This window comes from Oenanthe melanoleuca, chromosome 5 (genome assembly GCF_029582105.1).
Source record: "Oenanthe melanoleuca isolate GR-GAL-2019-014 chromosome 5, OMel1.0, whole genome shotgun sequence".
NCBI classification, from domain to species: Eukaryota; Metazoa; Chordata; class Aves; order Passeriformes; family Muscicapidae; genus Oenanthe; species Oenanthe melanoleuca.
Genome location: NC_079339.1, coordinates 38,250,548 through 38,273,303, shown reverse-complemented (window position 1 = coordinate 38,273,303; position 22,756 = coordinate 38,250,548). Strand labels below are relative to the sequence as shown.

Here is a 22,756-nt window from a genome sequence, read left to right as displayed (position 1 = left end):
CAAACCCCAATTACTTTGGGCAAATTCTCCAGCAAGTTCAGACAGATTTGTCAAAACAATTCTGACAAACTGCAAGTTTTTCATCCAGAAACACAAAAGTAATGTAAAAAACCGTAACATATAGAACATCAGAACAACAACAAAAAAAAACACATGACAAGAAAGAGAAATGGAAAAATGGTCTGATACAATATTGAAGTATGTGTAGAAATCTATGGAGATCTTGATCACAGCCAAAATACGAACCTCATCATTGTGAGTGGAACAAGATTTGATAAGATCAGAGTAAAGGATTCTGAGAAAGGTAAAATATTATAAAAACTTGGATAAACACTGTGTGGATATATAGGAAAGGTTTTATTCATAACTGTTATATCAAAAAATGGAAGATTTAGATTATGGCTTGGGTGCTTGGACTTACTGGAGAGTCAAATATTACACTTGGTCACAAGGTAAAATGAGCAACAGAACAGCAGTCATCAAAAGAGGAATCAGACAACAGACAATTGGAGCTTTTATACCTTCTCCAGTGCCAAACCAGTTTAAATAAGCATTCAGGTCCTTCAGATATAAGGGAAATGAAGGGGCTGCTAGAAAGCATTTTTAATCTCATAGGTTCTAGAAAGGTAGCAATGTTCATTAGCTCCCACTGTGCTCTAAATACTCTGAAATATGTATGCTGCTAACTTACAGTCACAATGTAGAACAAAATACTATATGAAACAAACAAAGCCACGCTACACAGTACTGACAAATGCATTCACACTAACTCTACAACATAGTTGTGCTTCATGTACATACATTTTATAACATTTTTTAAATTATCTGGCTTCTTACGAGTAATAAAACACCACCTTGCATGAGCACTGTAGTGCTTGCACAGAAATTGTATTATCAGAATTATTTACTGAAAAGAGAATAAAGATTTTAGACAAGTATTGAAAAGACAGGAAACAAAGATAAAGTGCAACAGAACGGAGAATTCTCTTCATTCATAGTACAGATCTTTCACTTCTCAGTTTCACTGACATAACCACATACAATTTGAATCACTACAATGCATCTACATCCCACTTTCCTCATCATTTAATAGGAAACTAGGTGATACCAACTCTAAAAATCATCAACATTCACCATTTCTCCTCCTCTCATTGACACACATGCAAAGGGCCTATAAACTCCTATTGTCACCAGCCTAAGACATGCCCTTCACTGCGCAGATGTTGCCACTGGCAGAAGAACTTGTGCCCTCTCTGGGAATCCAGCAACAGGTCTTTTGTTTTATCCAGCAGGCAGGGGCCACTCAAAATCCTCATTAGGAAGTGATCTGCAGCTATGCACCAAAGGGAAGAGTCCAGCTTGTAGGATTTTGGATTTAATTTAAGGCAGTGCTTAGCAAGAAGAGAGACCAGCAGGTACATTTTCAATGCCATCTGCTGGATAAGACAGACAACTCTAACAAAGGCAAATACCCACTGTTTTCCATCTATCATACCACTTCCATCATCTCATACCAACAGCTCCCTCTTCCTTGTACCTTACCTAAACAAAGATCAAATTTGAAGTTGTCTTAATAAGCACATCTTATTCTCCACTCTCTTAATGCATCCAAGAAAGCAAAGAAGCCCATATTTATGAATATGTTTGAATGTATAAAAATGACTGCATTTTACTCCAGCATAGAATTTAGGGAGCTCTTACAGAGAAAAATACCTTAAAATAGATTTGATGAGAAGAGCCTGTTGCCTGTGCTGCAAAACATATTCCTGCACTGCACTAATCTCCCATTCTAGAAGAGCTAATACTTCTTTCTGAGGAGAGCAATGAAAATGTCACAACACAAGGTTTTTTCCTCTTGCCTGAAGAGTATCTTTCCCATTGGAAAAACCAACAATGGAAAGCATTCACTCAACTAAATGAGTAGAAACAGGCTTGTATTTCACAGTAAAATGGAACAGACAACTGATCTAAAGAGACGGGTAAATTCTACTCCTAGAGAAGTCCAACACCAGATATCCTAGGATTTGGGAACAGGTATTTATTAATTCAGAGTGAGTAAAGTGTTGGCTTGATTTTGAACAATTTTGTGACTTTTGTGAATGATGACATATTATGGTCAATCAAACTGCAAAGTTTCACTAAATGTGTCTCAACTGTTTACAGAAATCACCGACAATGTGGATATCTGCAATTTCTCACAAAGGACATCTGAACACATTCCCCTTTTGACAGCGTAACCAAAGAACCTCTGAAGACTCTGGTAGAATGACCCTCTTGCTCTATTATGCCATTTAGACAGCCTATTGGATCACCTCAATTGAGTAAAAAAAGAGGGATTGGCATGAGATGAGGTCTGGCATGAGGTTGATATAACTCATGTAAGAGATGCAGGAACAGATTGCACTCCTAGGTCCTCAAATACAAAAATCATACTTGCTGACATGAAAAAACAACAATTGTTAATAAACAGATATTCTACTCTTCAACACTCCATATGGCAGTCTGATGGATTAAACACCAGCAGAGTGTTGATCACTCTAAAAGCTCATATTGAGATGATCTGGAAAATCTGTCTATCTACAATTTACGAATTCTGGTTAATTTAATTAAAATGTTGCATCACTAAGTGCCTTAATATGGAAAGCCATAAGCTTGTGAGGTTCCTGGCACATGCCTGCCTTTAAAAGAAGCTACAGAACAAATTAGCAAGAGTCTCCTTTTAAATTTGGCATATAAAAAGGAAGGAAGACTCCTGAGCTAGAAAATTAGTTTAAGTGTACAAAGAGGAAGAAGAGGCCACAAAAATCTCCAAAATAGGCAGACAGATAGGTGATACAATAAGGCTAAGGAATACTTGCAGCATAAGAAAAAAAAAGGATACAGGCTGTCAAGGTTAAAGGAAACTAGATGTGTTACAAACAGCAGACTGAGAACTGGAGAGAAAGAGGGGTGGGATTCAGGAAAGGAACTGTCCCCCTTGCAAGGAGAACAAAGTCCCAAAAAAAAAGCCCATGATTGACATGCTTGGCCAAAGGTAAACTCAGTGGTGTAATCTCCCCTTACCAATAGAGGCTTGAGATCTCACTTCTTCAATTGAGACAGGCTCCAGCACATACACAATCAATTACTGCAGTTTAGCTAAGGGGTGGTACCTGTTCATTTTCAATTTGGTGACAACACCATGAAATAGAATCTTTGAGGCTAAGCCAGCTTACAAAGTCTTTTTCTTCCTAGAAGCTGGCTGGATGAAAGAATATAGACATTCCCAATGCAAAACACCTGTCACAAAAGACAAGTGAGGAAACTTGCTAGGATGTGGAAGCAGATGACAGTTTGGAAAACAAATAGAAAACCATGTCTGAATGCAGCTCTAAGTTAATGGAAGCCAAAACATTCCCAGTATGCTCTGGAATGACACCTCTGTCTCTGGAATGACACATGTGTGTTAATACTTTTTTATACTTAATAATATCAACTGTTGTTCTTAAACAAAAAATGAAGATGCTGAGTTCACTTCTTAGCAGTTAAAGCTGAGGATGCAGCATCAAGGGCTTGCTGGGCACAACTGCTAATATTTGAGAGGAGTGTGAAAAAAGGGAAGTGGTGTTATCAGGGAGATGCTGTGGAAGAACAGACAGAAATCCTCACGTTACTATTGTCTCAGTCCACCGTAATTCAGTGTCTTGGGGCTTCCTCCTAACTTGCCTTAAACTAAGGCATTCACCAAAGGACAAAACCTTTTTTGTCTCTTTCCATTTTCAAAATTATCTAGACTAATGAAAAAAACCTCCTAGGTGGAAGGAACAGCAGTTATCTCTAGGAAAATATTGGTTTAGGCTAATTTCTTGCTCCAAATGATTAAATGGAAACAATTTTGGATTTTGTTCTGTAGAATGATCATCTTACTTGGAAAAAGTAGGAGGAGTAGTCTCTCCAGTATGGCCATTGGTCCTCTACCTGTGCAGGCAGATGAGGTTCTGCCTGCAAAACCCAAGAAGATCTGCTGACTTTCTACAACAAACAGTAGGGTATGTGAGATGGTGAAAAAGGCCTGGTTGTGTTCTATGTCTAGGATAGTATTATAAAGAAAGACTGTCACCCCTTGAACACCACTTCAGCTGTGTTTCTACAATTCACTGTGTGACAAAAAAGAATATTGACCTTTTACAATGCAAACCCCTACACAAACCTTTCCCATAAGATGAGATTTCAGAAAAATTGATCTGGAGTAAATAAAGAACAAGGCTAAAAAACATGTGCTAAGAAAATAAAAACCATTTATAAAAAGTTCGATCACATTTACATCTCCATGCTTCCTCTAGACTATTCCACCTACTTTTCAGAACATGTAACTGAGTGTGTCAGAGCCAAAGTTAATTATTTCCATATTCAAATACAAGAGTACTTATAAGCGTAAGAGCCAATAAAAGGTGCCAAAGACAGAAAGCAAGGTGGGAAAATAACCTTCCTTCCCCTAAGTCTTCTCTGCTTCAGAGAGACCAAGCAGGCTGGTTTCAAAACAAGAGCAAGTGATATAACCAAACAAAAGCATATCTGAAAGGTGAGCAAACCCCACAAGCCACAGAGTCATTATTACTGCGTCGACAGCACACTTGTTAAAAATGTATATTTTAATTTTCTGTATTGCTTAAAGGTCCCAATTTGCCCAGGGATCTAGCTAAGCTGCCATTTTCTACCACGACACAGTCTAATCTTTATTTAATGGATTTAGCATCTATCTTCACTAGAGTGGTCTCTAAGGGGAAGGGGAGGGGAGTATGAAGGGGCATGAAGAGATGATCAGGGCCCCCCTTTCCTTCATCCATCCGGCACTCATGTTTGTGTTCAAAATTCAATTACCTCCTTATTGATACTTCACAGAGATATTTAAGCTGCAAACATGAAGCCCTGATTTCCCAGGGGGCCATGCCCCTCTCTATTTCACTGCTCTGCTTCCCCCAGGGTGAATTCCTGAGGCGTCCATATTAATAGGTAATCAGTCACAATTCATTTATTAAACAGCTAGCAAGGTTTATCAGCCTGCCCTGATTAGCCGGAAGAAGCCACTGAATTCCTAATTTATTTATGGAAATATAAGTGTCTTTTTGAATTCCATTCATGAAAGACAGGGGTGCCGTGGGTCTGGCACACTGAATTCTAACAGGGAAGCACCAGGCAACCTGGACACTGCAACTTCAGCCTGGTAAACGTGCTGTGGTGACCCCAGAGATTTACACCAGAACCTCAGACGAGGATTCACAAGCCAGCTCTTCAGAGAGTAGGCACTGCCACCCATTGCAACTAGAGAAAGACTATCCACTGATGGCTCAGTGTGTGTAATGGCTGGAAAAAGTTCACTAAACAGAGCCATCAGTGCAACAAAACTAGGCCAAAATAACAAAGAAAAAAAGATGCATTTTCAAAAGTTTGAATAAAACATAAAGACCAGAGCTGAAAACAACTGCCAGGTAACATTAATATATGCATTTACATGCATAAATTTCAGCTTTTTGAAAACTGCATACTGTTACAACCTTTACATTATTTCTGTTATAATAATTTCAAATAAACTTTTTAAAATAGGACACCACTACAGTACATTCAAACTCAGACACAGAAAGTCAGTGATGCTGCTGATTACCAAAAAGTGAAAACAGCTAAAAACAATTTAAAAAGTAATTTCTCTATTTTTTAGAAAAGAAATATGGAGTACTCAGTAAAAAGCAGACCTTAAAGTGAAAAGACTTATACATGCACTGGATACACCTTAAGGCAGCTAGAATACAGCTTCATATAACATAAAGCTTCTATACACAGGCCTCTGAAGGTACAAGGCTACCACTGGTGAAAAACTTTTTTTATCCCTGTGAGCTGTGGAGTGATTTCCAGAACTCATATGCACCTGAACTTTACCCACCACAGCTACTTAATCAGAAAACAACTAGAAACAGAAGACTACAGAAAATGTTTATTTCCTTTTTCTTCTCAATACAAATTTGTACTAAGTAACTTTCAATGTGTCCCCCTGTGCCTTTGGTCACTTTCCTGAATAGCTCTACAGGGAAGTAAACATACGTAAACACAGTAAATATAGGGATTATATTTTCAAATGCTCTGAACGAGGTGGATGTCCTTCACATGCAGTAGTCAAAAGGGTATTTTTGACTAATTCTTTTCTAAAATATTTAGATCTCAAAACTGACAGGATTTAACAACATACAGTGTTATATGAAATACAGATAGAGGCATGTTTAAACACATGGAGAGCATTTCTGTTAACACTAATTCCGAGACACTGTTATGAGACATTTTATTTAGCAACTTCAGTATTCTGATCATGCTATTAACTGACTACAAAAGTATTCAAAACTAACAAGTCAAAGCATAAAGAGGATGCAGATACCACTCCACAATACTGCATCTCACAAAAAATATTTCAGTTCAATCACAATTACCTAAAAATATATTTCAAAAAACATTCCAAAATCTTATGTAGTTTAAAACCAGCTACGCCTATATCCTCTGAATTTACAAGCACAAGCTCAATAACAGAAAACACAAAAGGTTTTAATTTAAGATTCCATTACACAAAAATTGCAGTAGTACATTAAAACATATAAAATCCCCACTTCAACTGAACTAGTACAACCCATAACCTCAAACACAAAATATATTATTTCCTCTCAAATTACAGTGGTTAGACATGAAAAGATGTAGTACATGCAATAAATACATCCAAAATGCTAGGAGGACTGAATGTTTGAATTCATCTACAACCAGAACTTGTATGTTGCAGGTATTTGAAGTCAAGGATGGTATGGGGAAACTAATCCTCGAAGAAGCATCTTTTTACTGCCTGAAAAAGTAATCAATAGCTTAATAGTTATTACTTTGTGTTTTCCACAAATAAGGGTGATTCAGTGTATTTTTCCTATCATGAAATGTGGTTCCTAGAAGAAGGAAAAAGACACAGAATTTACATGAAAGATTTCTCAATACCTTTCCTCTGCTGTGTAAGGAGGATTTTCATGCTGGCACAAGAGGCACACACCACAGGATTTTACCACAGACCCAACATCTAATCAAGTTGTGGCTTTTAACAGCCAATTTCTGCAGCCCTCATTGCTTGGGAAACTGCAAATGTTACCAATGAAAATAAAACAACTTCTTCCTTTCCTGAGTCTATCCATACTTCACCTTTTCCCCGCTTCAGCAGTAAATTCACAAGGGTGATTTTAAACAAGGGATTTGCAGAATACACAAGATAGAACTCACTCACAGAGCAGGTAAAATAGACACTTGTGCATGTTTTCATTGGGAAGCTCATTATTTTCACTCCCTTAATATGTATGCTCCTTACCATGCAGAACACTGCAGCACTGTCCACAGCAGACATCTAACCCATGATGCCCAAAGGTGCTGCAAAATGCAAGCTGCAATCATGTTGCAGTTATTTCTAGTCTAGACAGATTTTATTTCTAACCTTGTAGTTTTCACACACGTTACTCCTAGTTATTCCTAGTTTTCACTGCTCTCAAAACAAAACTGAGTTAATAGAATTAACTATTACAACAGAGAGCACAACATTACAATCTTTAACTGCTTGACTGAGTTTCAAACTAACCAGTTTAAAGTCCATTTTAATGCAAATAAGTCTGATATAGGTACCCAGTCAAACCCAGCATGTCACTGCCCATCCACCAAGAAGAACTGGAACTCATGTCCCTGTATAACACCCAAAGGGTTTTAAAATAAAACTAGAAATATCACCAGAAGGTACTCCTTCCTTTCTAATGCCTTGATAGAACTTGAGAACAAGCACCTGCTACTCTGCTGAAAATCACTCTTCATACTTTGATCCTGTCCCATCTTGTCCTCCATCCTATATGTTTATTTCCAATTCTCCTGAAACAGTGCCCATGTATTTTTAAGGCTACTACAGTAACGAACTGCATGATTACAATAAAGCCTGGGATGATTATCTTCTCTCTTTCTTGCACAGTCAGTGCCAGCAACATCATATTCTTACTGACTTAACAATGATCGTCACAAACTGCACACACAAAAACTACTTCCTACACCACTTAAATGCTGTAACTTAAGTGACAGACATTTACAGGCAGAGTACAGCACAGTTCAGAATAAAAATGAGACCCTTTAATTGACACTGGAGAAAATTAGATTCTAATTGCATATGCTATATTTTGCTGATGACAATGAGGTTAGTGTTTGCAAAAAAAGTGTTATGAGTTCCTTAACGACCAACAGGTTATTAAGACCTTTGTCATATAAGACATTAGAAATGTGACATTTCCAACAGCAGAGAGCCCTCTAGAGCTACCACAGGATAACAGTTTAGCAACCCTTCAGGAGAAGGGCACCAATGCTGCTTAATGCAATATCTGGGCTCTTCAAGGATTCCCCTCCAGCTACTGACCAAACCCAATTTTACCTGGTTCAAAAAGATCAAATCCCACAGTGAGAAAACAGAAGTCACATTTTAATTTAAAGAATATGGGAGCTAATATTTATTGTATCACCAGTTAACTTGGAAAGCTTTAAAATGTAATGATAGGTTTGGGGGAAGTTGTGCAAGGACTTAGAGATACTTATCTATAATACATCTGTTTTTAAAAAATCACCGAATACCTGAAAAGCAAAATTGTACGTGACAGTGCATAGTGATACCAAAATAACTGTCACTTTGTGCAGTGCAAACAGTATGTGGATATATTCCTTACAGCACAAAAACTATAGGAAAAAACCATAGGAAACTTCCCTATCAATGTAAAATAATTTCTACGCAGAAAATATATTCTGCTGGACTTATTATAATAAAGTTTACAAGCTTTCAGTAAAACAGTGATCAAAACAACACATAAATGCAATCTACTCAATCAATTATAGATGCCTTTCAATTATCTCCACTCTGTGCTTGTGCTGTACCAACCAATCAGTACATTTAAATGACAAACTGAAAATCTCTTCTTATACAACATGGAGTCTCCTATTCCCACCTCCTCAATTACAGTACAAGTTGTAAGATAAACTGCAAGAAAATAACTAAACTATATCCTTTAGCTTTACTGTCAAGACTTACAACTGTGAAAAGCAGTAAGCACAACTTTATTATCTCCTCATTGCTACCAAAAATAGGAAGAATAAATTCACCCATTTTCTCACAACCAAAACCCATTGAAACAATTTTGGGATCCACAACCAAATTACAGCACACCAACAACAGGTTTGGGTCCACATTTTAAGAGCCTAAATCGACCACTTAAAGTTATGAGCTCAGCTTTCTGCAGGTTAATTCATCAGACTTAATTATGATACAAGTTTGCAGTGTGCTTAGGGAACAACAATCTCTTAGACACTTTAAAGAATCCACAAACAGCCTTCAAACATGCTTTCATGGGCAAGTATAAAGTAATGTTTTATTACCAAAATAAATTTCTAAGAGCCAACACTTCACAGGAAGGGGGAGGTGAAGAACAAACTTGCAATGAATATGATGAGAAGAGGTAGTATGTCTACTCTGCTGGCAACAGCATCAAGCTTCCTTTTTTGATCTCCAGCTAGAACTCAAAAAGCCACAGCAAAACCTTCCTGTAGAGACAGATGCAATTCAAATTATCTCAGCACCCTGAAAAATTCATGTTAGGATCCTGGAAGTCAGGACTACATTACCCCATTTGGGCTATTTTTATCTCAGGCCCTGCTATATTCAACAATGCACTTTTAAATGGGAATATTCTCAGAACAAAAATCACTCTGTTTTACGTAAATTGGTTACCCCTCTGCCTTAAGGTCCCAAAATCTCATGGCCATAAACTCCAGTCATATTGGGACACATAGATATGCTATATTTTTACAAGATTTTCATTCTCTTACATTCAGTTTTCAATGCCTAAGAAAATGCAAATAAGTATCATTGCTTCCATGCTATTAACAGAAGCAATCCTTTGCTATTCTTACTTATAGTTATTGTCTTCTTTAAGAATCAAGTACAATCTTTGTGCATCAAGAAGACAAGGCTTAGACATAAAAGAAAAGGTACACTCAGGTGTAATCTGTTGTACATGCCTGTGCAGACACCAAGCAGGTCCCCACCAAGACTAAGGGGAGCAAGAACACCCAGCCATCCTCATTGGAAATATGTCAGGACAGTAACTATACATTACCCCAAGGATAATAGCAGAGTCCTCAGCTCCTTCTCCCCATCCCCTTAAAATGTGTATTTCTGCAGGGCATGTATGAGAACTGGTTATGAAAGTCAAGCAATTAAAAAGCATTTCTGAGGTATTCATGGGACTGTACCAGCCACAAGTGCCTGACAGCTCTGCCTGTGTGAAAGTCCCTGGAGAGCCATCACACTTCAATTACTATCACTAACATTAGTCATTATCAGGCTGGCTTCAGTCCCTGGGGAAGGCAGCTTGTGATGACAATATCCAGCCTCTCCTTGTAAAACAATTCATTAGGCAAAGCAGAACAGCTGGGGCAGCCACGTGGATGTCTGCAGAGTGGCCCCCCCACCGGGACCTCCAGCCCCCCTTTTCCTTTTGGACAGGGGCAGCCACCGCCCCTATGACAGCTGTAAAAGCCTCTGGGGACACTTCAGGTTTAATCAGTGCTCCTTATACTCAGGGGAAGCATTTGATTGCAAACTTAAACTAATGGCACTCAGAAGGTTACAACAATCATCAGATAAGAGGCTTTAGGGCATTTTTGTCTTGTTCTAACGCTCGCAAGTTAATGAAGCAATAAGAGACAGATACTGTCAGACTTGGTCCAGCAACATTGTACAGACAGGATGTTCAAAGCTGCATTTACTGCAGATGCAAGAGGTAAGGTGGCAAGTTCACTATTGATCTTACAGAAGACTTCATGCTCAGAACGACTGAAACCATTCAATAAAGTGACAAAATGCTTGGCAAATTTTCACATAGCTCTGTATGCATTATCACTGGATCTAAAATGGAGGAAACTGAAGAGAAATATAGCAAATGAAACAGGTAAATAATCTCTAGCATTAGAATGGATACAGACTAATACTTTCTAACCTTTATGCTGTTTGCAAATAGAAATCCTTTTTTATGTATAATGTCTGCAAATAGCTGAGAATAGCCTCACTTTTCTAAGTTACCCTCCCTGGGGTGAAGTAGCACTTGATACTGGGATCTGTTTTATTATCATAATATCATTTTACTTCTGATGACTGACACAATATTCTAATGATACCTTCCAGTGGCATATAATAGCAACAAGCAGGGGGAAACAACAAACAGTAGCATGCAGTAAAGGACACTTAACAGTAAGTGCTTTATATGCTGTTTTTCAAAATTCATTCTTTTTTCAATGCCTTGCAAAACCAAGTTAACATGAACTCCACCTAACAGCTGGGGAGATAGGAAGGGGCATGTAAGAAAGCAAATAAATGAACCAAGCAGAAGAGGAGTAGCACCAGAAACTAAGCCAAGTCTCCAAAGTCACACTCTAGTGAGATTTTTCAGTAGGATCAGCTGCTGCTCTGCAAATAGGTCCTCCAACCCATACTGTGGAAGAAAATTCCCTCTTCGCTCCTGACAGAAGCCAAAATTTGCAGGAGAACATTTCAGACAGAGATGGCACAGGAATAATCTTTCCAATAGCTGCTAAAACAGAGTTCTAGTGAAACAAATGTTCTAGTACATAGAAGTGGAAAGTTTTAATTGAATAAAGGCATAGACAGCAAAAGATGTTTAAATAATAAATACAGACCAGTTGTAAAGGTTCAAGAGTCCCTGCTAGAATGACTCCTGAGATTTGTTTGGCATTTTTGTGTTTTTAAATGATAATGGAAAAATGCACATAACCTTATGTTGGATCAAACTTCTCCCTATCCTCAATTCCTTCACTGACAGTAGTCTACAACTTATTCTGTCAGAATGAGAGTAGCAAAAAATAGGCTTCTGACAGTATAATGTAAGAACATTTTGTTTGTAGTCATGTTTCTTTCTGTGCCAAGGTAGAAATGCTTTAATGTGACAGCCCATTCCTTTACTTTTGTGGCTAAAAGCTCTTCAGTCAAGCCCCACTGACCCTCTACTTGTCTAGACAGATGAGGGTGGTTTCACCGCTCATTTCAACCAAGACACACAAAAACCTCTGTGTATCCTGAGGACCAGTCTCCTACTCTGCCTAAAGAATTGTACTGAATGGATTGTATCTCCCCATGCACAAAAATGGGCTCTGCAGCCCACACTGCACAGACCTGTAATCAGCTCTGTTAATGGAAGTATTTGAAAGTCCATTCATCATCCCACCAAAACCTAAAAGCCATTACTGTGATAAAGGAATTCTGAGGTTTTCTGTTCCTAATCAGCTGCTCCCATAGAGGCAGATCATAAACTTTAGTGCTGTGGGGAATGCAGGCTTCAAATGCACTTCTAGCTCAAGGAGATCTGAGATCACAGAAACATGGAGTCACTACATGATCAGGGTTACAAGGGCTCAGGAGATCTCCTGGTCAAAGGAGGGTCGATTATGAGGTCAGTTCATGCTGCTTAAAGCTTTATTGAGTCAGGCCTGGAAAACCTCCAAGAACAGGGAATGCAGAACTGGTAACTGCACAATGTGTTCCACTACTTGACTACCAGTGCTAATATTCCAGATGTCTTTGCAAAGCAAAATTGGTGCTTTGAGTAGCATACCAAAAATCCTGCAGAGGTTAATGGTGATGAATCAGAAGATGCCTGATTTCACAGTCTTCAGAGCAGTTTGGTCAGTTAGTTTTCAGATTAATCAAATTTCTTTCTCTTCTTCCCTACTAACACAGAAAAGGCTCCCTTTTCTTAACCATAGGAAGAATCTAGATCAACCTTCACTCTATCAACATAAATTCAAAAAGTCTTTTCCAGAAAGGATCAAACCAGAATTTCTTCCTACTATTGAACAAACTATAAAAGAGACAAAGGCGACATTCAGGAGAGATATTCTTAGACATGAATACCAAAGTATAAGAAATGTTTTGTGGGGTCTTTTTTCATTGGCTTGGTGTTTTTACTTTGTTATTCTTGTTTGTTGGTATTTGTTGTCTTGGGTTGCTTTTTGGTGGAGGCAGAGGTGTTGCTTTTGTCTTGCTTTAATAAAGAAAGTAGTACATCCTGGCTGAAGAACCTTTCAGAGGTAACCTTAGTTTTAACAAAAACAGACTCACAAACCAGGTATGGGCTTGCAGAAAAGGTGAGGAGGAGGATAAGAGAAAAGGAAAAAAAAAAAATCAATTTCAGTAAAGATCAGCAGTTATCTGCCAGCTTTTGGGCCTCTCAACATGTAATCCTTATATATACAGCTTTGGAAACTCAGTTACCAGAGCTAGATAAGATGCTGTCTACCACTGGAAAAACTCCCCATTGTACTTCTAACTTCAGACTCCAGGACTAACCATGCAATGGCAGGTGTCATTTTAGCATTTCCAACACTTCTATACCTAACCACATTTTAAAGCTATCCACACAACCATAGAGTGTACATTGTTTTTGCTAATCTCCCTTTGGTAAGAGGTATCCATCAGAGTTAGAAAAATGCAATCAGCTGCATTTGGGAGTCTCAATGAACACCTGACATAATAGAAATCTGGGGTTTTACAGTCATTTTTGATATTAGAGAAAAAATTCTGTGGTTAAATAATTACCTTATTATGAAAAAAATTATTAAATCACAGACAAAAAAAATCCAACCCAAACTGCAGAATCTAACAAAAGAAGATTCCACACAAACAAGTATCTACAACAGGCATCAAACAGAAAATACAAGCACAGAGAAACAGTAGAAGTTTGAACTTCTAACACATATAGGAGAGTTTCAGGCATTTTTTTTTTCCTTTTCTCAGACTTTACAAGTATACACCTCCTTCTGAAGCAATCAGAATCATCAATGCCTGGAGACTATGATGATGCATTAGTACTCACCATCAGTGTCCACCCTAGCACCTTCCCCTAAAAGTAAGGGAAAGACAAGAAGGCAAAGATGCAGAAATTTCTTGAAACATACAGAAATATTCATTCTACTGTACCAGGAGACAGAGAACAGCTTAAGGATCCATGCAGTATTTCTCTCCATTTGTGACAGTTATCTAGACACAGCATTTGTTTTATGGTAAGAATGCACTGCTTATGCATATGGGTAGAATCACATCCGATATCATCAGTATACTGTCTCTCCCTGATTTGATATTTAAGAAGAATAACCTGAACCTGCCTCCTTTTTTTTTTTTTTTCCTGCACACAGAGGACAACTCAAATATGCACCCATTTATTTAAAAAAAAACAATAGCAGCCATGGTCCAAACTCAATTTCCATCCTCACCATTGCAACCTAATCTCCTGGCAGGTTAATGCAAATCAAAGCGAACACTTCTCTGACACTGGTAGCAAACCATGTTCCTCTCCCAAGAGAGACCTGTAAAACAGGACAGTCACTGACAGCAGTACAATTACTGACACAGATACAGACTTTATGGACATGTTTATCTCTGCTGTAAATCCACACTCTCTCTCCACTCCGATTCACAAGTCATAAAGAAATTGCAGATAATGAAAAAGTTGGAGAAATTTACAGCGTGTCGGAAACCTCAGACAGCCAGAAGAAATTAAAGAGCTGACTGGGGATAAATCACACAGGTACAATTAAAACTTCCTATGCCTCCTTCACTTCCAAACTGGGGCACAAGCCAATGGAGATGATGAAAAGTTGAGGTCATGACTCCTCTGACTGTAATCATTTCTTAACTACCTACATGTCAGAATTAGCCAATTCACAGATCATGCATGAATAGCAATTTCAAGCTGGAAGTGTTCTGATGTCTCACTTTTCCAACAGGAGGTGCCCCAGAAAAATCCTGCCTGTAAATAAGCCATCCAGCCAACAGTATAAGGAAAGGTGATTTCCTTGCCCCTCTGTAGATGTAGAGTATCTCTTACCACAGTGATGTGCATTAAAATGAAGTGGTAGATCTACAGTGTGGGAGGAGAGTGTAAAAGAAAGGCCAAGGTTTCACATGGAAATCATAGCACCTTGGATATTGTGGTGACAAGCCATATAAACATCTTAACAGACAATTTAAGTGTTCTTTTCACCTCTCTGGAACAATCAAATAAGGCCCAAGAATTACTATAAATGTAAACCGAAAACAGCCTCCATATTTTTCCTACTGTGAAAAACTAAGCCAACCATTTCAGTTGACTGTGAACTCCTGAAATTCTCTGTGATCATGTCCTAACCCAAAAATGAACCATCCAAAATGTGACACATTCTATGGGAGAAGTCTACTAACTCTGCTAAGTAACTCCTCAAGCTGTTTATTACAGAAATCCAGTGTCCAAAGAGCATAATTTTGTTGTCCAGATGTAAAACTCTGTCTTTGAGCTTTAAGGCACATGAGGTGTACTGTTTCACATAAAGTCCTTGCCAAACACAGTACTAAATAACAAAGTAAGTGAGAAATATGCTTTCAAGCAAAACTGAAACATGATAAAGATTCACTCAGCAAGGCACAGAATGCAGAAAACTAACCAAGAAAAACCATAGTTGTTACAAAGAAAATTCTAAGCAAAGCAGAAATAACCAAAGCACACACACCTCAAACTGCTTCTTCTTATGGAGGACAGTTCACCTTGCAAGTAAACAAACTGTGTACTTTGTTTAAGAACATAACAAGCACTAGACTTGGCAGACATTGTTCTCTTACAAGCTCAACATATTTAGAACAAAACATTTTCTTCCATCCTGTTTCAAATTAATACAGTCACACAAATGCTAGAAGCACAGTACTTCTGGAGATGCCAGCTTTTAACAGAGAAAAAGAGAACATCATCCTCACTCTTTTGTCAGCAGTCAAGATGATAAAACACTGCTATATCTTCATAATAACTGCCACTGAGACTGCTGTGGGATGTAGATCCAAATCACATGCTACTCTTGAACTTTATTTCCTTCTTGCCTCTCCAAAAGGCATCTCTCCTCTCCAGCTCCACCATAACACTTTATATAGTCTTACTACCCCAAGGAAATACAGAAATAGTTCACCTTATAGAAGAATCTGCTCTTCTACACAGTTCCAAAACCTATTTTGACTAGTAAGAAATCCTGAGTCCAATTCCATGCAGCTCTCCAGACTACAGAGTGGACACACAGCTTTTAAAATGGATCAACAAGGTATTTCAGAAGAAGTCATAACACACATTAAAGCAGCCTTTACTTACATATCTGTTCATACGTTGGTTTCCTACAAATGTAAGAACCTGAAACATTTTGTTGCAAACAACTGTACATATACACCAGAAGGAGCACCAGGCAACTGTAATGCAAAAGTGAGGCCATGTTCACAAATGTAAAGTAAGGCTTCTGAGCTTAAAAAGTCTCTGTGTTGGCAGGATTAAAGAAAAAGCGGTTATGATCAGAAAATATTTTTATCTGATCAATTACATAATTGATAGAAACTGTTTGGGAACAAACATGGAGCCTAAAAAGGCTGAATGTCCATGCTACATGGAGACAATCCTAGGCAAGCCAACCCATTACACAAAAGGAAAAAGATATTCCAGTAAAAGGATACATTATCTTCCCTAATTTCCCTTATTTTGATTCTAATTCAGCAAATTTGTATATACAAAGCTCAAGTGTAGCAACTGTAATGCCCTGTCTTGTAGTCTAATAGGTAAGTGCAGTCCACCAAAGATGGAGCCTTATTTAAACATATCCTACCTATGATCAGTGTCAAAATGAGATAAAAAAAATAAATACCAGCCAAAAGTCAATGACAAGCCTGCAAGGACCACTGGCAGAACTAAGTGTGTATGTTCAAAAAATGCTACAGTTAAATCCTGATGAACAGCTCTGCCACTCCAAACCTACAAAAAAAAAGCTGAACTTGCAGGCAAGAGATCACAACAGACAGCATTTATCTGAAATGAAAAATGAAAAAGTGAAGACTACCAATCTAAGAAAAAAGTGGTGAACTGTACATAGCTTGGAATTCAGAAGGACTCCTTTATGATTTTCTAGGAATTTCAGAGGCTGCTGAAGTTGCAGAGCACTACAATTCAAAACCAAGGACAGCTTAACTCAAGAGCAAGGTAGTTGTTCCTCATTCATGAGCCTATCCATCTCTTGCTGCCTCTGGAAGAGTCTCTCCATTACAGGAAATCTTCAGAGATTTCTGGTAGTTGCTTAACTACCAGGCAGTTTAGCATATTACTAAAATAAGTAAACAAAAATATCCACTGTCAAACAAAAGGTCCTTCCAATCCACCATTCTGACTAACACATCAATGGCAAACATCTGTAGAAGAGTGTAAGTGCAGGAAGGCACACATGGTACCTGAATGGTAATCTCTCTGTGCTTTCTGCATCTCCAAGATGTCCAAGCCACTGGGGACTTCTCAGCAATCAGAGACCCTGGAAGGATTTATCCTCCAATCATTTTTCTCATTACTGAGTAAGAAACTCCATGCCCACAAGCTCCAGTGGGGATGTGTTATGTTCTGTGTTGTGTTATGCAAAACACAAGCACCTCCTCGTGTCTATCCCAACTCACTCTTTTATTCTCTCTCCCATACTATGAGAAACAGTGAGGAGTTATTCCCTATTCACACTTTCTCTGCATTAATGTTTAACAGATCTTTTTTTACTAGATCAGCTGTTTCTCTTCAGGCCAAAAAACCCTAGTAATTTACTTGTTCTTCACATTAAAGAAAACAATCACTGATTGACTAAACTTGGACTGGCTCTTCTCTTATCACTCTGGTGCTACAAGACAACAAACCTTTTGCTGTTCACCTGCAATCTCCCAGGTCATCCAGGTCTCATCTGTGGGCCCTTGATCAAACAGCTCTTCCCTGCACTCTTTATTTTTAAATTTGCTTGAACATATATGGAAAACAAATCAGTGTTAAAAAGAAAATAGGAGCAAAGTTGCTAGAATCTAGTGAAAACCAGGGTGCACAAAAGTGCAGGAAACTATAAATAAGGAGACTTGGTTGAGCATGTTTGGGAACTATCTCATTGCTCTTGAAAAAGTATAAGGATTTTACATTGGATAATACAGTCATTCCTAATTTTACAGTAAGAACATCACAAACTACCTTCAAATAAAAAATTTAATCTAACACAAGAGATTAGACTAGCAAAATCACTGACAGGGAAATTAAAAAAATTAAAAAGAGAGGAGGAAGTTAGCTGCAGAGAAAGAAAATCTGTGAAAAGCATGCAACTAAAAGAGGAACTGAGAAATCCATGGCCAAAAAGTTAGGGACAACTCGAATTGTATATAATAAAAATGTGGAATTCAGATAACAGTATTCAACTGTTCCTAGATGAAAGCCATCCAGATAAGTCATCAAGATGGACAAAACATTCAATACATCTGTTCCAAACTTGTCAAGAAAGCCCACTTATATAGGCAAAACAGAAAGAGAGTTCGTATGAATTCAAGAAACAAGGCAGGTAACTCAGTAATTACTAATTCATCAAACCACATCATGACAAACCATTATTCAGATTTCAATGCTAATGTTGCAGTAGCACCTCAATAAAGAAAATTTTCAAAAGGTACCCAGTCCCACAGCACTTTGCCTAATGAATTCTAATGCAAAATTGGTGTAAAGTATGTTGTGAACTGGGTATAACTATAACAGATCTCACAACATGATTGCAATGTCACTCAATAGATACATATTTCATGGAGTGCTGCAGGAATCATCCTGCTCCTGCACAGTAGGTAATGAATAACTTGGATGAAAATGAGAGTCTTTGAAAATATGAAGTATTTGAGGTGGGATCTAGAAGAGAAGAGTTGGAAGAAAAACTAAGTTGCTAATATATTGAAGTAGAATTGTCTCTTAACCTCACTGCTGATGAAACACTTGAAAATACAATAAAAAAAGACAGTGCACTGAAGATAAAATATGTCACAAAAAACAATCTTGGGAAGAACAGCCCCAAACCATTCTGGAAATGTCAGTTTTATAAAAAAGAAGCAAGACTTCTGCAGGAGGCCTCATGCTGCCATCTAGAGGGGATTGGTTAGCATCAGGTTTTGTCCTGCTTTGGTACAGTCAGTTTCAATGAACCAGCCAAGTCAACGGGGGACTAGCAAACCTCAGTATAGAGATACAAACAAATCCAATACGCTCAAGACAAAATCACAAGTCCTGTAACTTTGACGAACACATCACTTGGATTTTTTTTCTTGTTCTCTCACTTATCTAAGTCCGTAAGAGAAAATAACCTAAAGACAATATTAGGAAAAACCAGTCCTGAGCAGCTTCTGTTCAAATTCCACAACTAATTTTTGGTTAGAATTTTCCAAAGATAAATGTATTTTATGACACACAAAGTATTCAATGGATTACAGTGTAAAGGAAAACTGTGACAAGAAGTTATAAAGATGGAAACCCTTCATAAAGCTTGAAAATTCAAGACTTAAGTTGAGCCTCACATATTTAGTTTTCGCTCACTTTGTCTTCTTTATGTATGCACTTGTTCTCAGTAATAGTAAATGGAAACACATGCAACAAATATTGCACATGCAATAAGGAAACAAACATCTCTCTAGCTTTACTGCAACTCAGGCTCTGCTAAAGCCCATTTAGCAGAACAACACTGTCTGATATCAGGGCCTACAACTTAACTGAGAAAGCAAATCATCAGCCAATCTTTGCATGTCACTCAGTTTTACACTGTTATACTTTAACTTCTACTCCATCAAATGCTTTACACAGTCTTAACAGATGTTAGCACTGAAAGTAAAATAAACTTAAAGTATGTTAAAACAAGCTTAATGATTTGTTATGAAGAATGCACTAGGCTATCCTAAGGTTTGCAGTCAGAAAGGTATACTAAAGGTTTATTACTAAGTTGTGCTACCTCCTGAAAGGAAGGTGAAAGACTTTAAACTTTTAATGCTTTGTGTAGCTCAAGAGTAATTGCAACCAAAGTCTACATTGGAGCATAGCTCAGCAGAAGAAAAAAATAAATGCGTCAGTATGTATGAGTAGCATTAAAAACAACTCCACAATACTCCTGAAATTCTCAAAGCTGAATAAACCTGTTAACTAGAGTCCTAAATGAGACAATGAAAGGAGCTCTTTCTTCAAAAAACCCCAGTAAGAGCTGGCTGTTTACAATTGGGATGAAGGTCATCTTTATTACTTAATGACACTACTTCCCACCACAATGGGGGTAGAAAAAATAAGCTACAGAAGCAGAAAACAGTATGAACAACAAAGTGATAGGAGAATCCTATACACAAGTGCAAGTTTCAAATTTCAAGTGCATGAAATTTGAGAGAAGTACTGCCACAAGTATTCTGAGAATACCTTTAGCATCCGAGTGGGAAATTAAGCAAAGTGACCTGATTTATGTATGACAATGTTAACTCAGGAGCAGAATTCTCTGTACCACTGGGTAACACCAGACTGACATACATGTTTTCCCCCATGCAGGTAGGCTGTAACTTGGAGATGTAAGTTCATTCTTTCATCCTGCTGCAGGAGGTCACCAACTGTCAAACAGTTGCCAAATCTGCCAAAACACTTTTCCATCCACAAATGTACAAACACTTGCTTTAGTGGAAAGATTTGCAATGCAGTCAGTCACATCTGTGTACAGCACTTACATTCATCCAGTCCCAGCTGATAAGCCAGGTTCTGCAGGCCACGAACTTTTTCCATCAGGTTAGCTGTAGTGAGGCTCCCCAGTTCTTAAGAAGAGAAAAAAAGGTGAATTTTAATACTATCCATAGTCCTCCAGCAGCAGTTCACCTGTTTAGTACTTCACAGAGCACTTTCAAGCCATACTTCTGCCAGGATCTTTTTCAAGTGTATGTTCAAAATTCAAGCTGACTCCACTCCTAATTTTAACGTAAGGAGAAAGTCAGCCATGACTCTAGTTCATGCTTTAATCAGCCACCATTGCAAAGAGTAATTTGATCCATAATCTGGAAGCTCTTGTAAATTCACATTGCAATATGAACAAGCTATATAAAAGTATCCAAGGGAATGGGCTTATTTTACATTAATAATGTGAGTAGAGGCACATTTCTCCGAGAAAGTCAGAGTTAATTTATCTCACTTTCATTTTGTAGCCATGACATGCCACTGTGACACATCACACATCACCATCTGCAATTCAAGAGAGGCAGAGCACACTGATGTTCACTGCAAACTAACAGCTGCAACATGAAGCAAGTCTACATGCTAGCTAATCCTTCTGTAACTTGCCCATACAGCCTCACCATTGCACTGGAGCTCCTGGATCTGGGAGGGAATACACATGTGGAGAGCATTTCTGAACAAGTCAATCAACAAGTTCAAGCTACTCACCAACTGATCAGCTGAGTCTCTCCAAAAAATTCATGCTACTTCTCAAAATGCAGGAGATGCTCACTATACTTATACAGTGATAAAAATGGCTAAGAAAGTGACTGAAATGTACACAGTGTTACACTGCTTGTTTTGAAAAACCAGCCTGTCATGACATCTGGATGGGCTCTTGGAAATAACTGGTTTAATGAAAATGTCTATCATTAGCAAGATAAAGAGACTTCTGAGTTGGAGATTCTGCAAATATGATGACTAGAGATCTCAGGCCATAGGGCCACCAGCAGAACATTTAAAGAACAAGTGTTTTAAGCCTCTAATTAAGTACTGAATTCCCACCTGCTTTGGCAATCTCAATTCCTGCCCACAATATTCATACTCACCCTTCAACATATCAATATCATCATTTTCTAATTCAGCCATCCACTTGGGAGGAGAACTTGTAATGGGCTGTTTTGAAAAAAAACGTAAGTTCATATTCAGAAAAGTTCATTTTTATAATTATACAATGAAGTACGATCTATATTGAAAACTAGTTACGCTGACAGCAAAAATATGAGCGTGCGCTCCATAGAAATACTTTTATGTTTAATCTTGTTTTTTCCTGGACCTTTTAGAATTTTAAATGGCATACACAAATGCCATCCACAAGCCAAAAACCAGTATGAATAATAGGGTCTTCTGAAGTTTAAAACCCTTTATTTCTTCCAAAGTATAATTTTCATACACAGTAAACTGCATAAGGTATGTAAAAAGAAACACACATATACAAAAAATACATTAAAATCAAAAGCGTATTATAGCATATACGGGAGTTATCACTGAGATGCGGTTCACAGAATGTGTAAAGCCCGCGAGAGATGCTGCAGATCTACCATCACACGGAAGGAGGAAACGCGAAAGGCAAAGCAGCGCTCACTCACGCTTTTGAAGGAGGCGGCGAACTCGGCAACCCCGGGCACTGGGAAGAGAAAGCGGAGGTTGGCGGGGGCTGAGCGCCTCTGCGGGCGGCACCGCCACCCCGCCCGGCCCGGCCCGGTTCTCCCCACCCCACCCCGAGCTGTCACACTCGGGGCCGCGGCCCGCCGCACTTACGCTGCTCGGGCCACAGGTCCGGGGAGGCGCGGTCCAGCTTCTCGAAGCTCAGCAGCGAGGCCTCCAGGTCGGCGCCTGCAACAGAGAGGGGGTGAGGGGAGCTGGGGCGCGGAGCGGCGCGGGGGCGCGGCGGTGCCGCTCGGCCCTCCCGCCTCACCGTCCGCGGGAGCCGCCATGGCGCGCGCCTCACGTGACCGCCCGCGCCCTCGCGGCCGAGCCCGAGCGGGAGCGCCAAGCAAACCCCGCCCCCGAGCTCCGCGTGCCGCGCTCGCGGCCGCTGCGGGGCGGAGCTGGGC

General features: G+C 38.8%; 1 protein-coding gene across 2 annotated transcripts in view; it reads right to left on the bottom strand.

Annotated features, from left to right (window-relative positions):
• LIN52 (lin-52 DREAM MuvB core complex component) overlaps positions 1–22,755 on the bottom strand; it is a 39,685-nt gene extending 16,930 nt beyond the window's left edge. Inside the window, exons 1-6 of one of the 2 annotated variants that reach the window (XM_056493378.1) lie at positions 22,618–22,732; positions 22,461–22,535; positions 22,289–22,326; positions 21,749–21,815; positions 20,663–20,746; positions 8,901–9,609 (exon numbers count right to left, since the gene is read on the bottom strand). In XM_056493378.1, coding sequence (XP_056349353.1) covers positions 9,608–9,609; positions 20,663–20,746; positions 21,749–21,815; positions 22,289–22,326; positions 22,461–22,535; positions 22,618–22,636 — 285 coding nt within the window. In that variant the 5' untranslated portion in view covers positions 22,637–22,732 and the 3' untranslated portion in view covers positions 8,901–9,607. Of the gene's footprint in view, positions 1–8,900; positions 9,610–20,662; positions 20,747–21,748; positions 21,816–22,288; positions 22,327–22,460; positions 22,536–22,617 lie in introns of those variants that run through there. The other variant, XM_056493377.1, reaches the window with a different exon arrangement.
• Between the last annotated feature and the right edge of the window lies 1 nt (position 22,756).